Below are 17,740 nucleotides of genomic sequence, written 5' to 3' on the forward strand. Positions count from 1 at the left end.
CTCCCCACACCCTCTGCACCTTGGTATGTGCTGTTCCTTCCACTGCCAATGTTTCTCTTTGGCCCCAAGAACCCTCTAATGTACTCTCTGCCCCTATAGATTTGCCTACTCTGGATGTTTCGTGTGGAATCACAGTATGTGGTCCTTGGTGACTGGCTTCTTTCACAGAGCACGGTGTTTTAGACATGTTGTGGACACGTTTTTCCTCCCATGCAGCCATGGTTGGGGATATCGCAGCTAAGGGAGGCTATCTTCTGTGATATAGTCTTTCTACTGCCAGCGATGTTGGGAGTGTGTCTCCCATAAACAGGAAAAAACAAACATGGAGACAAATGATGCGTGCTCCCAGCCAAGACCCTGTTTTTCCCACATCTCCCTTCTCCATGGTCCAGCCTGGAAGCTTCTTGAAGGCAGGCACCACAGCCTGGTCAGGCCACCATGTGTCTCACGTCCCCGGCCGGGGCCCCTGAACTGAAGCTGGTGCACATGGGAGGGGGAAGCCGCACCCCCAGGCGGAACCTTCTAGATCCCACCTGCACGTGGCCCGGGACAGCTGGCCAGGTAGGCAGGACACTCAGACCTATTCTCCTTGGACCCACCTCTTCCTGGCGTCCTTCAGCCTCTGCCCGGCTGGTCCTCTATGCAGTTTTCTCTTTTGATCCCTGGGGCATTGTGTTCCATCTTGTGGCCTGCTTTACTTTCCCCCCTCTCTGTTTCCTTTGCAGAACTCAGTGTTGCTCCCTACCTTGGTTTCTAGCTCCATCTAAACCCTCACCTTTGTTCTGGGAGCAGCGCCTGCAGGAGTCTTCCTCAACGCGGCCAGGCTCTTGGCCTCACTCCGCTGGACGCTGGGGCACAACAGACCAGGGGAGGATTGGGGACCCCTGGACGGGGAGGAGGTGTGCTAAGGCCCTCGGCTCTACCCGCAGGTGGAGCTGGGTGCGTCCTGGCCCTCAGGAAGCTGCTGAGCTCCCAGCGATCACGTGGGGTGGTGGCTGACGATGGCCTCTTCCTGGGACGCTTGGCAGGCTGGCCCACTTCGCCCCTGTCAGTGGCCAGCACAGGGCTCAGCCCAGAGGAAGTGCCCACCCACAGAGCATTCATTGCGTTGTAGGGGACCGCACGGATTGAGCAAAGAAAGATGACTCACTCTTCCACTCTCAGCTTGTCTGAACCTCAGGGCTGGCAGGCGAGGGAAGACCCTCAGAGTCTGTGATGCCTTCCTGTCCGTCCCTCGCGGAGTCCCGTCTTGAGATCACACAGAGAGGACCCGTCCTGTGTTTTAGGGCAAAAAGGGCTGCAGCGGGGTGGGGGGCTGGGGTGTCCAGAGTACCTGGGAGCCTGCCTCAAGCCCTTCCAGAAATCCACAACAGCCGCCTCCCTGACTGCAGAGAACCACCTCCTTGTTCAGGCCCAGGCTGCCGGAGGTTCTGGGCGGGCTCAGAACAAAATTCCAGGGGCCACTCGCTGGACTAGCAACCAGAGGCCGCCTCCCCCTTGTCTCCCTTCCCTTTCTGCCATCTCGCCTTCGCCTGCAAGTGCCAGCAAGATAGTTCCCGCCCCTCTCTGGGCCTCAGTGTCCCTATCTGGGCAGTGGAAAGTTTGACTCTCTAAGGCTGTGCCGGCCCAGAGACACCAAGGGTCCTTGTGGGAGTGGGAGTGTGTCCCTTCCCCATGCGCGGGGGGGGGGGGGGGGGGGAGGGGGGGAAGGGGAGGGGGTGCAGCTAGCCCAGCCGTCTACAAGAAAATTGCTCCCTTTGAAGCTTCCAGGGGGGCCGGGAGGCCTGCCCCCTCCCTCCCTTCTTCCCTCCCTCTCTCCTTCCCTCTCCGCCCCACCAGCCCCCTCCCTCCTTTCCTCCCTCCCCGCCCCCTCCCGCCGTCCCCTCCCTGTCGGCCAGCCCGCCCAGCCTTTAGCCTCCCTCCCACCGCCTCTGTCTCCCTCTCTCCACAAACTGCCCAGGAGTGAGCAGCTGCTCTCGGAGGGCCCGACGGAGACGGACAGACACACTGACTGCCTGACACCCAAGCCTGCCAACTAGCCAGCCTGTGCCCGGCCGCTTGCCCTTCCCAGGTAGGGCCCCCACACCAGCCCCACACTGTCCCCACTGTGTCCCCACGCCGGCCTTGAGCTGCCCTCCTTGTCTCATCCCTGGTTCCACTGTGCCCTCGCCATCCTCAAAATGCCCCCACCATCCGCATCCCTACCCTTGTCCCTGCTGCCCCCTCACCCCCCTCTCCTACTCCCAGGCTGTCTGTGATCCCCAGATTCCCGCCAGCGCTGCTGCGGGCTCCTGGCCCGCACCCCTGCGGCCCCCTTAGTGCTTGTCCCTTTTTGCATTTTTTCCCCACCCCCCTTTCCTCTCCCCTCTGACCTCACTCAGCTGCACTCCATATCTGCCCTCCCTGTCTCCCTCTCGGGTTCTTCCCCGTGACTGGCCCCACAGAGCATCGCTCAGGGCATGGCTGGGTGGCTGGCATCCCAGCTCGGCCAGCGGCTCTTCCTTCACCGCCGGTCCCGAGTCCCGAGCGCGCCCCGCACTCCTGCTCTGTGCCTCCACACTGGGAACACGGGTGGGAGGGCTCAGTGCTAGGGAACAGTCCCCACTGTCCCTGGTGTGGGCTCACAGACTTGGTTTCCCAGGCTGCCTGCCCAGGTATTTCTCCCTTACCCACAGGCTAATTCCCTTCCTCTACGTCCTCCTGGCTGAGGTGGAGGTCCACAGGGCCCTGGCCCTCGGGGGCCCTGGGTGGGGCTGCCCGGATGGCTCGGCTCTGTCTGTCCCCAGAACCCCCTTGGACTGAGACTCAGAATGCGGGGCTGTGGGCAGAGAGAAACTCAGGCAACCGTGCCGTGTTACCCTAGGCAGGCCTGGCTTTGGGCCTCGCATGGCTTCTGGGGACCCTGGGGAGAAGTGAGGCCACAGGCCCACTTCCAAACTAGGACACCATTGTCCCAGGATGGGTGCCTTTTTAAAAAATGTTCTATTTACTTATTTGTGAGAGAGAGCATTAGCAGGGGAGGGACAGAAGGAGAGGGTGACACAGAACCCCAAGCAGGCTCCACACTATTACCCCAGAGCCCAACATGGGGCTCGAACCCACGAACCGTGAGATCATGACCTGAGCCGAAATCAAGTTGGACGCTTAACCGACTGAGCCCCCCAGGTGCTCCCCAGGATGGGTGCCTTTAAGGATCAGTGAGGTTCAAGAGCTCTCTGACCAATTGCCCTGTCCCCCAGAAGCAGCACCCCCCCCCACGGGTGCATGGGGCAACTCTGGAATGGAGAGAGAGCCTCAGGTCAGAATCAAAAGTGTAGTGCAAGGTTACCCCCAAAGTTCTCTGGGAGGGGCCGAGCGGTTCCTGCTGGTCTCACTCCCACTCCATCCATCATACAAAGGGGGCAAGTGAATCCCAGAGACGGGCAGGAACCTACCCACAATTGCACAGCAAATCAGGTGCAAAGCTGGGGCCAGGACTCAGGGCTCCCGACTGACAAACCCTGGCTATTGACCCCATACCACCCAAGGAAGCCTGAAAGTCACTGGGGCATTGATAATGACAGCCTGTGGCCAACTGCACCTCCTGGGGATTGGAGTCAGAGGTGACAGGGCCACTGGCCCCTGTCCTGCAAGCTCCCAAGATGGCGGGCATGCTGAGGGGCCTGCCAAGCGACTTAAAAGAAGAGCAAAGGAAAATGGAGCTCTCTGTATGTGCCACCGAGTGCCATGGAAGGTTGGGGGATGGGAGCACCCCCTCACTGCTCCGTGGGTGCGGCTGGGGCCTGGGCACTGGTTGGTTCTGCTGAGCGGAGCAGGAGGCCCAGAGTACTCCAGGCCAGGGTCATGGGTTGGGGCGGGTAGGGTAGACCTTGCTCAGGTCAGAGAGACTGTGGTGGAACAGTGTTCACTAAGGGCCACTCTGGCTGCAGATATGGGCCAGTCCTGTCCTCAGCGTGCTCCTGCATCCGTGTCCTCCCCCACTCGCTGGCTTGCCAAGTCTCCACCCTGCAGGGACTGATTGGCATTGAGACAAGCGGGAGATGCTCGGGGCTCCCTGGATGCCAAGAAGGAAGGCTCCTGGGGATCTGCATCCAGGGGCAAAGGTCAGCGGGGAGTGAGAGTGCATAGGCGCAGCTGCAAACACGCACGTGAGCGCCTCCTGGCGACACGCAGCTGCCCTGAGAGACTGTGCAGGCTGCCCACGTCTGGCCCACGGGACATCATGGTTAGTCTTTGAGGGCAGGACTGGGGGGGCAGGGGGGATGTTGAAAGGACGGCACCACGCCGGACAGCGAGAGCAGACTGGGAGCCAAGGAGCCGCTGCAGAGTGCCGCCCCGGTGGGCCCGGCCCACCCGTTCGCTCCCTGGGCCACCTTTAAGCCCCAAGGACCCAGGGCACAGTGGGCATTAACCACCCACCGCTTTCGTGCCCTGCCCTGAAGCAGGGTCCGGAGTCCCCGTTTAGCAGATGGGGAGCCTGAAGCCCAGCTTTTTCGCTGCCGGGCTGGTGGCAGTTCTGTGCAGCCTTATTTCAGAAGCCCAGAAACCTGGCCTGCCGGCCCCTGTGACCAAATTTCTCCCCAGCCCTACCAGTGGCCCTGGCCCACTGGAGGAGCGCAAACGAGGAAAAACAGGAGGAAAAGGGGCCTTTGAAAGGCCCCAGAGCGTCCCTTCCTGGGCTGTGCCAAGTCCCCAGAAGGAGGCGGAGCCTTCCAACAAGGCCCTCCCATCTCTCCCAGCCCCCCTCCTTCCTGGACCGCGTCCCTCTTCCCCTCCTGGGAGAAGCCCCGCAGACACCACACGGTCGGGACTGTTCCAGCAGTCACTTCTCCTCAGTTGCCTGGGGACACAGCCGTGGCACGAGAGAGGGGCGGTCTCCCAGGATTTCCTTGGAGCACACAGGCACAGGCAATGGCCCAGGCGTGTCCACCATGACCCCGCAGATAGTCCCAGCTGCAGCTCCGGGGCCTCATCTGCTGAGCCACTGGGTCCTTTGTCCTGCATGACCCCAGGGCCCTTCCCTCACCTTCCTTGCACACCTTCCAACACCCCTAATTGTGAAAGAAGTCTTCACATCCCCACCCACCACACCCTTCCCATCTGTCACCCAAGAGTGACAGAGCTTGTTCTCTGCCCAGAGCTGCCTCCTTCCACACCCGTGGGCCCCACTGGTAGGAGGGGACATACCTGCCCAGGGCTTCTCTCAAATTGAGGGGCTGGGGATGATGGTCGCTCTCCCAGGGCATCCTCCTATGAGCCGGGGAGGGGGGTAAGCAAAGGCTCCCGCCAAAGGCGGGGTCCTAGCAGCTCTGGCCCCTCCTGTCAGCTGGCACCTGGGGCAGTCAGTGCCCCTCCCCTCCCTCCTGTCGTCTTCTGCCGAGACACTGGGACCCACACCTTGGTCACCCACAGAACGCCTTCTGTAAATCCCACCTTAGAGGGAGCCGGTAGGGAGCAGGCAGAGGGGGCTCGGCTGGAGGAATGGGGTGGGTATCTGCTCAGTCCTGTCCCCCCGGGCCTGAGGCCCGTTGAGGCTAGCTGGCCAGCCCCGTGGTCAGGCCCTTCCGTCTTCCAGAGCCCATTTCCCAGTGGCCCCTGCGGGAAGGCCCCTGTGGGCGTGGGGCCTCCTCAGCCACTTCGTCTAGGGGGTGGGTGGCTGTGATCCATCCCCCCAACCTGGGCCCACAGCCCCAGGGTCCCCCGGGGCCTCCTTCACTCCCTCTGGGACTCAAGGTTCCTGGAAGCAGCCTCACACCCACCCCATTTGGCTCCCCCTCCCTCGATCTGCTCTGGGTCGGGGCAGTGGTGGGGTGGCTGCGGAGGGGACCTTCTCCCAGGGGGCCTACCAGCCTGCAGCATCACTCGGATGACTCACCTGCCTCCTCCCTGTGGTAACACATCTTGAAGTTTTAAGGGGCAGGGCTGTCTACCCAGCTTCCTTGCACCCAGCTCTCCCAGTCCATGGCATGGGAGAGCCAAACTCTGCAAACACCTGGGGCTAACCTGCAGTTTCCCCCCCACCACCTGCCCCTTGAGGGTCAGATGGCCAAGGGGGACACAGCAGTCAGAGGCTGAGGTGGCCGCTGGATCGGGAATTTGAGGAAAAGACGTGCGACTTCAAGGAGAGGGGCAGAGGGCAGAGAGAGGCTGGTTCTGGCGGCCCTGTCCTAGGAGACCAGAGGCAAATGTGCGGTTCACCTTCTTGCAGTCTGAGTCCCTGCCTACCCTTGATTACAGTCCGCCAGGACCTTAGAGGCCGCCTGGCTACAAGCAGGCATGCACTGGGGGAGCCCTGTGAGGGGCTCTGAGGGGCCAGAGCCCCTGGCAGAGAGCAGGGAACCTGATGCAGGGAAGGGGATGCAGGAAACCCCGGGCCCAGGAAGGCAAGGGCCTCACTCGCAGGTGCCTGGCCACTCTCCTACCCAGAAAGTGGGGCCAAACCCCCTTGTCTTGGCCTGGCTCAGGTGGGGAGCAAGGCAGGCGGGGCGCCATGCTCTGGGAGCCGGGCTGAGAACATCTCGCTGTGGGGTCTGGGGCCTGCTAGGACCTAAAATGCTCCGGGGCAGTTCCCTGGCCTGGTGACCAGGGGTCTTGATGCCTTTTCCGTGTGACATCCCTGCAGGCCCGTAGCCAGCACAAACAGCAAGGTTGCGATTGGCCTGGTGGGTGTGTTGGGGCCAAGGAGGGGCGTATGGCCCCACCGCCAGTGGGGATCTCCTGATATTGGCAGTCAGAGGATTCATGATGCAAGCAAGGGGGCAAAGGCCCCACAGAGCAGGGCCCTGCTTTCCAATGGCATCACCTCCCAGCCTAGGTGAGGGAGCTGCCAAGGAGTCTTTCCCAGGGCCCCAGAGGCTGGTCTGCCCCCCCCCCCCCCCACAGCACAAAGAATATAGGGTCTTGTGGCTTTGGGACCTGTGGCAAAGTCTGCAATCACAGAGGGTGGGGCCAGACACAGGCGCAGGTAGGCAGAGAGTGGAGTCCCAGTTCTACCATTTCCTTATCGTGTAGCCTTGGGCAAGAGTGTGGGGCAAAGTCTGAGCCTCCATTTACCTATTCAAGCCTCGCTTTCTTCTTTTGGTCATTGGGAGGGCCATTAAGAAATCATTTGAGTCCCCTGCCCCGCCTCTGGCAGGTAATAACATCCTCCCTCTTCCCCGAAGATTCTAGAATGTGGTGAGCAGGGGTTCAGGATTCCTTGTGAGTGGGAGAAGGAGGAAGGACACACAGCCCAGGTGTGAAAGGACCAGGAAACTCAGGATCCCCAGCTGGCTTGGGTCATCTGCTGCCTGACTCCTGGCCGACAGTTTGACTCTCCTGTTTTCCAGAGGTTTCCTGGCAGGGTGGGAGAGGGGTGGATGGCTCTCCTGGACGCTGTGGGGAGAGAGGTCCGGCCTAGCCGGCACCGGCCACCCCACCATCTCCCCGGTACCAGCGCTCTGCACACAGCCAATAGGTTGGCTCCTGGCTGGCTCCCTGGGGCCTCCAACCCCCACATCCAGGTCAAATCCGTACCTGAAGGCTGACAGAGCACAGGACCCAGCTCTGTCCAGTCACACCAGCAGTGTCGGGGCCATGGCAGGAAAGAGCAGCTCGCGCTGTAGCCTAGAGGGCATGCGGGGGCGATAGCGGAGGGCCCAGCGTGGCCTGGGGTGTGGACACAGATGGGGTGGGGCTCAGGGCCCGCCCCTCCCCTCTCCAGCCACCAGCCGCTCACGCAGTCACCCCTGCATACGTGTGCACGTGCAGGCTTCGGCAGACCCATAGCTGGCACCCAAGTGTAGATGAGATGCTGCCGGGGGTGGCAGGCTGGGGCCTGGGAGGGCAGCGAGGGGCAGCTGGGCGTCAGCCTGCGCAGTGTGCCCACCTGTGCAATACAGTTGTGGACAGCGCCCCTGCCCCTGGCCTGTTGTTTGAAGCTGGGCCCTGAGGGCTTTGGTGGACGGAGAGGGGCGGTGAGGGGGGAGGGGGGAGGGTACCCTCTGCTCAGCCCGTCTCCCTCCCACCCGTCCCCATCCACGTAGTCCTAGGGATGGGGCAGGGCTAGGGAGACGGTGGCACGCACGCCGGAGTTCAGGTCGGGTTGCTCGCTGGGGCCAGACACCCCGGGCTGAGGCCTCGGGACAGTGCCCGGCGTCTACGACTTGGCAGCTGCGGGCCACGCATCTGCAAGCAAGCTCCCAGGGCATGCCAGACCTTAAGTCCTGCTCCCGCCGCCCTTGGCCTGGCCTGAATGCCTGGCACGGCACCCCCATGTTCTCAGAGGCCGCCAACGCGTCTTGTTTGGCGCTGACCTGGAACGGTCGCGCTCCGAGGACTGTGCTGGCTTTCGGAGGGCTAGACAAGGAAGGCCCTATTGGTTTGGCGGCACAGCCTCCGGGAAGCCCGGCCTTTTCCCTTGCTCACACCTGTGGGCACTGGGCCGGAGGCCTCACCGCCATTACCACTTCTTTCCTTGGCCCTGAAGGGCGGGGTCCGGCGAGCTCCAAGCACACCTCGATGGGGCTCAAGGCCCTCCCTGAAGTCCTTGGGGACACCCCCTCGGGTTCACCGACCGGCCGGCCCCCTGCTCCCCGTGCAGTTCTACCCGCCGAGTCTTGTGCCAGCTCCGGGAGTGGAAATAAGGCTCTGCTGGGAAGCCTGCCCAGCCCCCACCCCGCCGGCCTGTCCACTGCCTGGGCCGGGCCAAGAGTGGGGGCGGGGGAGAACCGGCCAAACCTCATCCTCTGCCTCTATCGCGGGGCCCTGCTGTGGGACCTCCAAACCCTCGGCCTCGGTCCCTCCCCCCCAAGAGTGAGCCTGCGCTGGAGTCCAGGGCCCCTCCCTCGGCCTCTCTGTGGCCCCCAGATGCAGCCATGTCAAGCACGGCCGGTTTGAGCTGATTCATCTCCTCTGGAGTCCCCATTGCCCCAGGACGGGTCCTACGAGCCCACTTGGAGCCTGGGTGGCCAGTCCCACCCCGGTGGGCCTTCCCGGCGCCTGCCTGTCCTCTACCCTGGGGGCGGGGGGCAGCCACGGGAGGACAGAGGCTCCCTGGGGAGACCCCCAGCCCTTCTCAGCCCCCCCAGGCCAGAAGAGGCCTGTTTCTGCCCACTTTGCCTCACAGCCGCCCCTGGACCCGGCCCGACCACCCCAGCCACCCCCACCTGTCCAGGTGGACCGTGGATCCCAAAGCCTTCCAAGGCTCCCACTGGGCGTTCCAGCCCTGACTCATCCCCCCGTGAGGTAGCAGCTTTGGCAGGGGTGCCGGGCAAGAGGGGAACAGTCTCCTCCCTCTCTCCCATTCCATCTTGCTCTCCTGCCTCCATTCTCCCCTTCCTGTTCTCTCCTACCACTCCCCCTCCTCCCAGCCCTGGGCATCCACTGGCTCCCAGACAAGGGCCCCAAGCAGCGGCAGCAGGCACTCGAGGCCTCGGCCTACCCTGCTGTGTCCCGGAGGTTGCAGAATCAGGGGAAGAAGGAGGGACACACCGTCCAGGTAGGCAAGCACAGGGCCTTCTCCCTACTCGGCCCCATGACCCTCTGGGGGCTCCCCTGGGTCCTGCTCGGCCAGCCCGGGGCTGGCAGGACCTGGGGCGTGATCGTGGGATCTTGAGGCCCAAAGGAGCCGGGGAGACGGGGTCCTCTCCCGACATGGGGGATCCTCACTCTGCTGTGTGACCTGGGACAGGCAGGCAGCTTCTCTGAGCTCATCACTGGGGGCCAGCCCTCAGGAGGGCTGTTGGGACCTGCTGCGGGTGCTCCGGGGCTGACTCTCCAGCTGAGTCCACTGAACCATGCCCTGGGTCTGTGACCTGTGCCTGACAAGCACACCGCAGCCCTGGCAGCCAGAAAGGCGGCATGCTTCTCTCCCACTCTGTCCTCGGGGATGGCGGGAGCCAGGGCACGCTCTATGACCCCCTCGGGGCTGGCCTGAGGAGTGTGGAAGGGGTTGGCGAGGCTGGGATGGATAGAAAGCCGAGGCTCAGAGCAGTTGTGCCCAGACCTGGAGGTGGCCCCTGGCCTGCCGGTGGGAGGAGCCCAGGGGAGCCTGCAGGGGCCCGGGCTGGCCCAGGGAAGTGGCGGCCAGGGCCACACTGCACACAAGGTGCCGGCCTAGAGGAGGCGGGCTCCTCTCCCCAGGACTCCTTCCACATTTGCAGCCAGCAGTTGGGCTTAGGGGTCACCCAGACCCACTGAAGCCCCTGACAGCCCCTCCCCCATCCAAAGCGGGCCCGAAGTGAGGAGGGACTCCCGGGGGTGGGGCGCAATGGGGGCTACAGGAAGCCCCTGGAAGCCAGCCAGGCTCACTGCCCACAGATGCGCCCAGGGCAGCCTCAGTCACCCGAGCCTGGGAGGGAAGCAGGGCAGGCACACATGCCTGTTTCACGAATGGGGCAAACGAGCCCGGCTGGGACTTTCCTGGGAAATCCGAATTGGTGAGGACGGCGGGAGAGGCAGGGGCCCCGGCCTTTTCCTGTACAGGAACTTCTGGATGGGAGAGGGGAGGAGGGGGGTAAATATGGGCACCTGGGGGCAGGTTCGGGCAGAGGGCAGCCTCCCCCTCATGCCCACCCCGCTGCCTGGCCTGGGGGAGCCTTCAGACAAGCCTGATCCTGCCTGCCACCCAGCGGCAGCCTGCTCCCCTCTGGTGGCCTCTCCAGGGGGCTGGGCCACAGGCAGAAGGAAGGCAGGAGCAGATGTGGGAGCCCTGGGGCTCTGCAGGCCAAGCCAGGGGAAGTCTTGTGGGCCAGGAGAGGGTGCTGGGGCCCCGAGGAGCAATGGGGGGGGCCGCACCCCCTCCACCTCAGCGGTTTCGCCCCTGTCAGGGAGGACGCTCCTCTCTTTCTCCACACGGCCTCCGGGGCTAGCCCAGGTGTCAGCCCAGCGTGCCCAGCCTGGCCTCTTGGCCTCTTGACTTTCTTTGAAAAATGTGGACGTGCTGCAAGGGGGAGCTGAGGCAGGAAAGGAAGTGACTCATGGTGGTCTAACTCCATCCCGACTGCGCCCACATTGCCCTGAGCATGTGGGATTGGCCGTGGCCACAGTACTACATTCAAATCCAAAGTCTTCAAAGCCTGTAGGGGGCAAATGGTTGCCCTTCCCTCTCTGCCTCCTCTACTCCCTCCACTAGCCTCCCGGAACCCCCCACCAACCCCCCCCCCGGCAGGCTGCCAGCTGACTCAGTGGTACGTGGAAGACAGCAGAGGGGGTTAGTGCTGCAGACTCGCTAACTGGCAAGGCGATGCACTGCCCATGAACCCCCCAGGCCTGCCTGAGATCAGAGGGGAGCAGAGGGAGGTGTCTCCTGCCTGCCCGCACCCCCTCCCTCTGCCGCCTCCTTCCCTGCCACTCCCACCCTGGGGTCTGGCCGTCCGCAGTGAGGGATGGCGAACGCGGTGCCATCACATGCAAAAGCTCAGCCCCTGGTATTTGGAGGTTTGCCAGGAGGGGGCCCCGAGGGCAGGGACCAGTGGTGGCTGGGCCCTCCTGACAGCCCCTCCTCACCCCGGCCTCCCAGGCATGCCCACCATGTGGCCCCTGTGGCTCCTCGCATCCCTGCTGGCCCTGAGCCAGGCCCTGCCGTTTGAGCAGAAGGGCTTCTGGGACTTCACCCTCGACGACGGGCTGCCCATGCTGAATGATGAGGAGGCTTCAGGTGCCGAGACGACTTCAGGTGTCCCGGACCTGGACTCCCTCACGCCCACCTTCAGCGCCATGTGTCCTTTTGGCTGCCACTGCCACCTGCGGGTCGTTCAGTGCTCCGACCTGGGTCAGTCCCGGGCCCAGGGTGGGATGGGTGCATGAAGGTGCAGGCCCGGCCTGAGCGCCCTACCAAGGAGACACATGTGTGTCCCGTGGGATGGGCGTGAAAGGGTGGGGTCGGGGATGGGGTGACCCCACACAGGGTCCGGGGACTCCTGGTTTCAGCGCGGAACGCTGTCCAGCTGTTCGTTTGCAAAAGAGCAGGGAGTGAGGAGGGCCCTGGTCTACGGTGGAGGCCTTGTGTGGGTGTCCGTGGGCGCCCGTGTCACCGTGCTCTGAGCTGCTCTGGGGCTGGGGCTCACGCTGATGACCGCGGCCCCGGCCCCCAGGTCTGAAGTCTGTGCCCAAGGAGATCTCCCCCGACACAACGCTTCTGGACCTGCAGAACAATGACATCTCCGAGCTCCGCAAGGATGACTTCAAGGGCCTCCAGCACCTTTACGTAAGCCCACCCTGGCCCTTCTGAGGCGCTGCGAGGAGGTGGGCAGTGTGCAGCTGAGGAGTTGGGTGCTTGTGGGTGTGCACACGTATGTGTCGGGTGCGAGAGGGGACTGGGGACCCACAGAGTCCTGCGAGAAGTCTGGAGGCGGGCTTGGTGGGAGCGCCCCAGGTCACGGGTCACATGTGGGGATGTCTGCAGCCGTAAGCACGGGGCAGAATCGCTCCGCCTCGAGGCCTCACTGGCAGCCCCACCGATCACCAGCTCGGGCGGCAAGGGAGGGAGGAAGAGGTGAGGGCAGGGCGGGGAGCTTGTGCCTTTACTTCCCACGCCCCCCTGCCCCAGGCTCTTGTCCTGGTGAACAACAAGATCTCCAAGATCCACGAGAAGGCCTTCAGCCCCCTGCGGAAGCTGCAGAAGCTCTATATCTCCAAGAACCACCTGGTGGAGATCCCTCCCAACCTGCCCAGCTCCCTGGTGGAGCTCCGCATCCATGACAACCGCATCCGCAAGGTGCCAAAGGGCGTGTTTAGCGGGCTGCGCAACATGAACTGCATCGGTGAGTGTGGCAAGGCCTGTGTCAGTTGTCACCCTGTGGCCAGCAGGAAAGGCTCAGGGAGAGGGGCCTCTTGCAGCCGGAGGGGCTGGGTGCCATGGACAAGCCTGGTGGGCCTCACAGGACATTCTGGAGGCTTGTCTGGGGACATGCCCCAGAGCTGCCAAGGCGAGATGAAGAGAGACCCGGGGACCGTAGAGGGAGGGAAGGGAAAGGGCTAGTGCAGCCAGCCAGCCAGCCAGGGGCCACCAGAGGCCAGGCCAGAGGAGCTGAGTGGGCTGCGGTGGAGCCCCACCTTGATCTCTGGCTCCCCTCCTTTTCCTCCTGCTCCCCTTACCCCCTGAGGCCAATGCCTGGGCCAACGCCCTTGGGAGCTGATGGTCTTGAACAGCCAGGAGTTTGCAATTAGCCCAGTAAATCACTGGAGCTGCTTTCAGGGGTAGATGGGGGAGCAGGACCCATCAGGCCAGCCCAAGTCAGGACTGGGGCTGTGCGCGCAGCCACCTGGCTCTGGCGTCAGGGCTGAGTGGGGGGCGTCTCTCCTAGAGATGGGCGGGAACCCGCTGGAGAACAGTGGCTTTGAGCCTGGAGCCTTCGATGGCCTGAAGCTCAACTACCTGCGCATCTCTGAGGCCAAGCTCACGGGCATCCCCAAAGGTAGGAAGACAGACCTTTTCCCCCATGCTGTCCAGCCTCCATGGCACAGATGGGCACAGATGGGGGAATCCGGGGACATCTGGAGCCACCAGTCAACTCAGGGAGGGCTTTGGTAGCCCTCTGTTCCCATCTGTGCCCCCCCCCACATACAGACCCAGCCCGCACACATGGCCTCCCCTCCCGCATTCAACTCAGAGCACCCTCTTTTCCTGGCAGACCTCCCCGAGACCCTGAACGAACTCCATCTGGACCACAACAAAATCCAGGCCATCGAGCTGGAGGACCTGCTCCGCTACTCCAAGCTGTACAGGTGGGCTGCGGGTCCACGTGGGGTGCCCTGCCCCACTGCTCTTTTCTCCCCCAGCGTCTCGGTACATGTCATGTGCCCTTCGCAGGTTGGGCCTGGGCCACAACCAGATCCGCATGATCGAGAACGGGAGCCTAAGTTTTCTGCCCACCCTGCGGGAGCTGCACTTGGACAATAACAAGCTGTCCAGGGTGCCTTCTGGCCTTCCGGACCTCAAGCTCCTCCAGGTGAGAGCTGGGGGGAGCCCCCATGCCAGGGGCTGTAACACAGAGTGGCGCGGGACCTTGCCGTGCGGCCGGCCAGCTGTGTGGTCTGGGCAGCTACTCCTGCTCTCTCTGCCTCTGCCTCCGCATCTGGAAAGAAGCCATCTCAAGGATCCCTCCCTCAGTGCCAGCGAGCTGTGCTGAGGAAGTAGGGAAGGCAAGCGGGGACTCCCCCGGGGCTGGCAAGGAAGGCGGGTCATGGGCGGAGAGAGGGTGTGAGGGATGAGAGGGAGCCGGCCTGCTAGACATTGCAGCTGAACGTCTCCTAGGTGGGCGGGACACCAGAAAGGCACGGCAGAGCCGGGGAGGTCAGGGAACAGTATGCGCACTGGAGGTGCACGGATTTGTGGTGAGACGGACGGGTCCAGCTCGGGACAGGAAGTAGGCTGATGAGGGGGTGCAGGGTCTTGCCTGGGGTTCTCAGGATCCCCCCCCCACCACCACCACCACTCCGGTCCTGGCTTGGCTTCCAGTCTCTTCCTCGGCCCCAATCACACTAGCCAGGAGACCTGCCATTTCTACAGGCTGTCCGGTCAGAGCCAAGTCGGGACAAGCTCTGCATCCGGGGAGGGCGGGGGAGGGCGGAGCAGCCCGGAAGCTGCCGGGGCGAGGCCCAGGCCCGGCTCAGCGCGCCCTCTAGCGGCCGGTGTCCTCTCTGCCTCTAGAGGGCGCTGCTCCAGCCTGAGCACTCCCCCCCCCCCCCCCCCCCGCCCATCGTGAGGTTCCTTACCCTCTCTCTCTCCTGCTTCCTCTGTCCCTCCCCTAGAGAGGGGCTTCGGGGAAGTTGAGAGCTGCTAAAGAGCAAGTACCCCTGCGCACTGGACGGAAGAGGGGGCCACGTGCAGGCTCCTTCTCCTGTCATATCTATGGGTCTCTGGAGTGAGAGGCTGCTGCCCCGGGGGCAGGCCCGGAGCCCGGGGAGCCCAGAGGGAGGGCCAGGGACCCTCTGTGAGCCCAAGGTGCCACCTTTCCTGCATCGATACCCACGTCCCATCCCTTGACCCCCGCGTGCCCCTCCCTTCCCACCCACCACACACCACACCGGGGCCCTTCGTCTTGGCCCCTGGTCACATACCAGTGCCTTAATCCCATCCAACAGCCTCGTGACCACCATACCCAAACCTCGCTTTGCTCCTCCCCACAATGGAAGAATCATATCCTGGACCTCAAAGGGCAGGCGCTGTGATTAAATCACACCCATGAGGTGGCCAGGTGGGACCCAGCCCGGAGGGAGGGCCCAAGCCCTCTGTCGTCTGCCCTCTACTTGGCCCACCCAGGCCAGTACAGGTTCGGAGGGCAGTCAGGGGTGACTGGGCCACCGGCACTGGGCCTGAGCCACCTCCCTCTGCCCTCAGGTGGTCTATCTGCACACCAACAACATCACCAAGGTGGGCGTCAACGACTTCTGCCCCGTGGGCTTCGGGGTGAAGCGGGCGTACTACAACGGCATCAGCCTCTTCAATAACCCTGTGCCCTACTGGGAGGTGCAGCCGGCCACTTTCCGCTGCGTCACCGACCGCCTGGCCATCCAGTTTGGCAACTACAAAAAGTAGAGGCAGCAGCGGCCGCTACGGTGGCCTGGGCGGGGTCTCTGGGGAGCGCAGCAGACATCCCGAAGGGGAGGGCAGAGCGAGCGAGGGAAGCCAGTGCCCAGCTGCACCCAACCCAGCCCCCGCCCTTGATCCTGGACCCCAACGCGCTGCCTCCCGACGCCCTCATCCCGACTCCCAGGCATGCAGATGGGGCACAAGACCCAGCCGCCGTCACGTGTGCCTTGGCTTCAGAGCTGCCCCTGCCCCCCACTTCATAGCCACTCAGAGCACCCTCATAAAGCTTTCTTCCCATTCACCCTAAGATCAAGTCACCCAAGGCTCCGGTCCAAGGAAGACGGTCCCTGGGTCTAGGGGGTGGGAAGGGGCTAAGAGGGAGGAAACAGCCCACCCCACCTGCCTGGCACGCATTCCTTCTTCTCATGTACTTCCAGCTTCCAACCCTCCTTAGCCTGGCCTGCTACCCCTGGCCTTCCATGCTCCCCCCACCCTTCTGCAAGTTCACGGCCCATCTACCCCAGCCTCCTTGCTCTACTGGCCTCTAGACCAGTGTCTTCCTGTCTGTTTCTCTGTCTCTCTCTGTCCCTCTCTCTGTCTCCATCCGTCTCTCTCATCCTCCCTCTCCTCGCTCACATCACTGAGCTGGGTCTGGTGTCTGTCTCGCTGGGCTTCTGCCCAGCCCCAACCTAGGCAAGCCAGGGGGCAGAGGGCAGCTGCCCCCAAGCCTGCCCTGCCCAGACTCTGCCCCCCCCCACCCCGAGTCTGGACAGTCCTGGAGGAGGCCAGCATGTGGAGGTGATGCACCCTGCGCGCAGTCCACAGTCCGAAGGGGAGCACTGGCCCAAGAAAAGGCCCAGCATCCCGCTGGAGTCGGCAGCCAATTTTCCTTGGCCTTTCCCGCCCCGCACGATGGCTAGTTCCCCCCTCCCTTCACCTTCTGGCCCCTGGTATGGTGGGGGTTTCGAGCAATCACACCCAGCTTGAGGAGGAGCTGCTTCTGAGGTCGGTTGTTGTCTTTCAATTAAAGAAACACTGTGCACTATGGCTGTGTGCGCCGCCGCTCTCGGGTGGCATTGGGGACTGAGCGGGGGGGGGGGGGTCGGGGAGGGTCACGATGTGCGGCTGGCGGCCAGGCTCTGCCTGTTCGTGTCCACTCTAAGCCTCGGGCTTCCTCTTTCTTGCTTTCCCTGCACTCAGGCAAGAGTCCCCAGTACCTCCAGGTCTGAGACTGGACAAGAAGGCCCCTTCCACTTCTTTCTAGGCACTTCCATTGCCCCAGCTGTCCTTCTCCTGGGCTCCTAAAGCAGGCCTGGCTGAGGGAGCATCTGCCCACCCAGAGTGGAGCATTTGCCAAGCACCAGCCAGCCGAAGAACCCCAGATGAGACTCTCACCCTGAGAGGGGAGCCTGGAAGTCCTAGGGGCCCCGCATGTCTGTCCTAATGGGATTTGCCGGCTCAGAATGAGGTTAGATCCTGGCTGCTGTCAAAGCTGTGTGCGGCATCCAAGTCAGCACCAGGGGGCGCACTGCCACGCAGGCCGGGCCTCCTAGGGCCGCAAGTTGTGCGAGGCCGCCTGTGCTGGCCTGGCCTGGCCTCAGGGCAGACACACTGTGTGCCAGCAGAGCCAAGCCCAGGTTGCCATATTCTGTCAGTGGCTGCCAAGAAAGGACCCAGAACATGGCCCAAGAAGCCTACTAGCTGGGGATACAGGACTGCCCCAGAAAGGGCAGCATGAGACAGATGGTCCCCAGAGCGATGTGCCCTCAGACGGCAAGCCCAGAAGACCATTGGCATCACAGCCGTGATGCTCCACGGCAATTTCTGCTGAGCTGGGCAGGCCCAGGGCAGGGGCACTGGCCAGGGTCCACCAGTCACTGTCTCAGTCAAGTCCCCTCACTGGCCAGAAGAGGGACAGCCGGCACTGGGGCCCGGAGGAGACAGAAACATGGAGTCCGGTGGGAATGGCGGGTCACCTGGCAGAGCAGGGGACAGCACCCTGCAGGCGGGACCCACACTCTGCCCGCACCAGAGGCGTCGAGGCACCCAGGGGACCACTTGGGCCCGTGGCAGGAGCCCAGGGAGGCAAACAGGGCCACACCCCACAAGAGCTTGTGAGTTGTGGTTGGAAAATGGGGTTCCCTACCCAGAGCAGTTGGTCAGAGATGAATCACTTAGTCTCACTGTGCCGTCCAGTGTGTTGCAAACTATTGGAGGAGGATGATG

General features: G+C 63.4%; 1 protein-coding gene across 2 annotated transcripts; it reads left to right on the forward strand.

The window, feature by feature from the left end:
- Nucleotides 1-1,913: 1,913 nt before the first annotated feature.
- BGN (biglycan) lies at nt 1,914-16,559 on the forward strand. 2 transcript variants are annotated; one of them, XM_019824478.3, is made up of 9 exons: nt 1,927-2,071; nt 9,351-9,478; nt 11,501-11,752; nt 12,075-12,187; nt 12,530-12,743; nt 13,287-13,397; nt 13,614-13,707; nt 13,793-13,931; nt 15,323-16,559. In XM_019824478.3, exons 3-9 carry the CDS (start codon nt 11,503-11,505, stop codon nt 15,518-15,520), a joined length of 1,119 nt encoding a protein of 372 aa, XP_019680037.1. In that variant the 5' UTR covers nt 1,927-2,071; nt 9,351-9,478; nt 11,501-11,502; the 3' UTR covers nt 15,521-16,559. The 2 variants fall into 2 exon arrangements, with proteins under 2 accessions (XP_004001049.2, XP_019680037.1); XM_004001000.5 differs by lacking the exon at nt 9,351-9,478 and having other exon boundaries at nt 1,914-2,071.
- Nucleotides 16,560-17,740: the final 1,181 nt, after the last annotated feature.

Source organism: Felis catus, chromosome X, assembly GCF_018350175.1.
Source record: "Felis catus isolate Fca126 chromosome X, F.catus_Fca126_mat1.0, whole genome shotgun sequence".
NCBI lineage: Eukaryota > Metazoa > Chordata > Mammalia > Carnivora > Felidae > Felis > Felis catus.

Bases quoted from the DNA above. Each gene is read 5' to 3' on its own strand.
- BGN (XM_004001000.5), top strand. From the start codon at position 11,503: ATGCCCACCATGTGGCCCCTGTGGCTCCTCGCATCCCTGCTGGCCCTG. The intron at 11,753-12,074 runs GTCAGTCCCGGG...CCCGGCCCCCAG, and splicing joins CGTTCAGTGCTCCGACCTGG to GTCTGAAGTCTGTGCCCAAG. The intron at 12,744-13,286 runs GTGAGTGTGGCA...CGTCTCTCCTAG, and splicing joins GCGCAACATGAACTGCATCG to AGATGGGCGGGAACCCGCTG.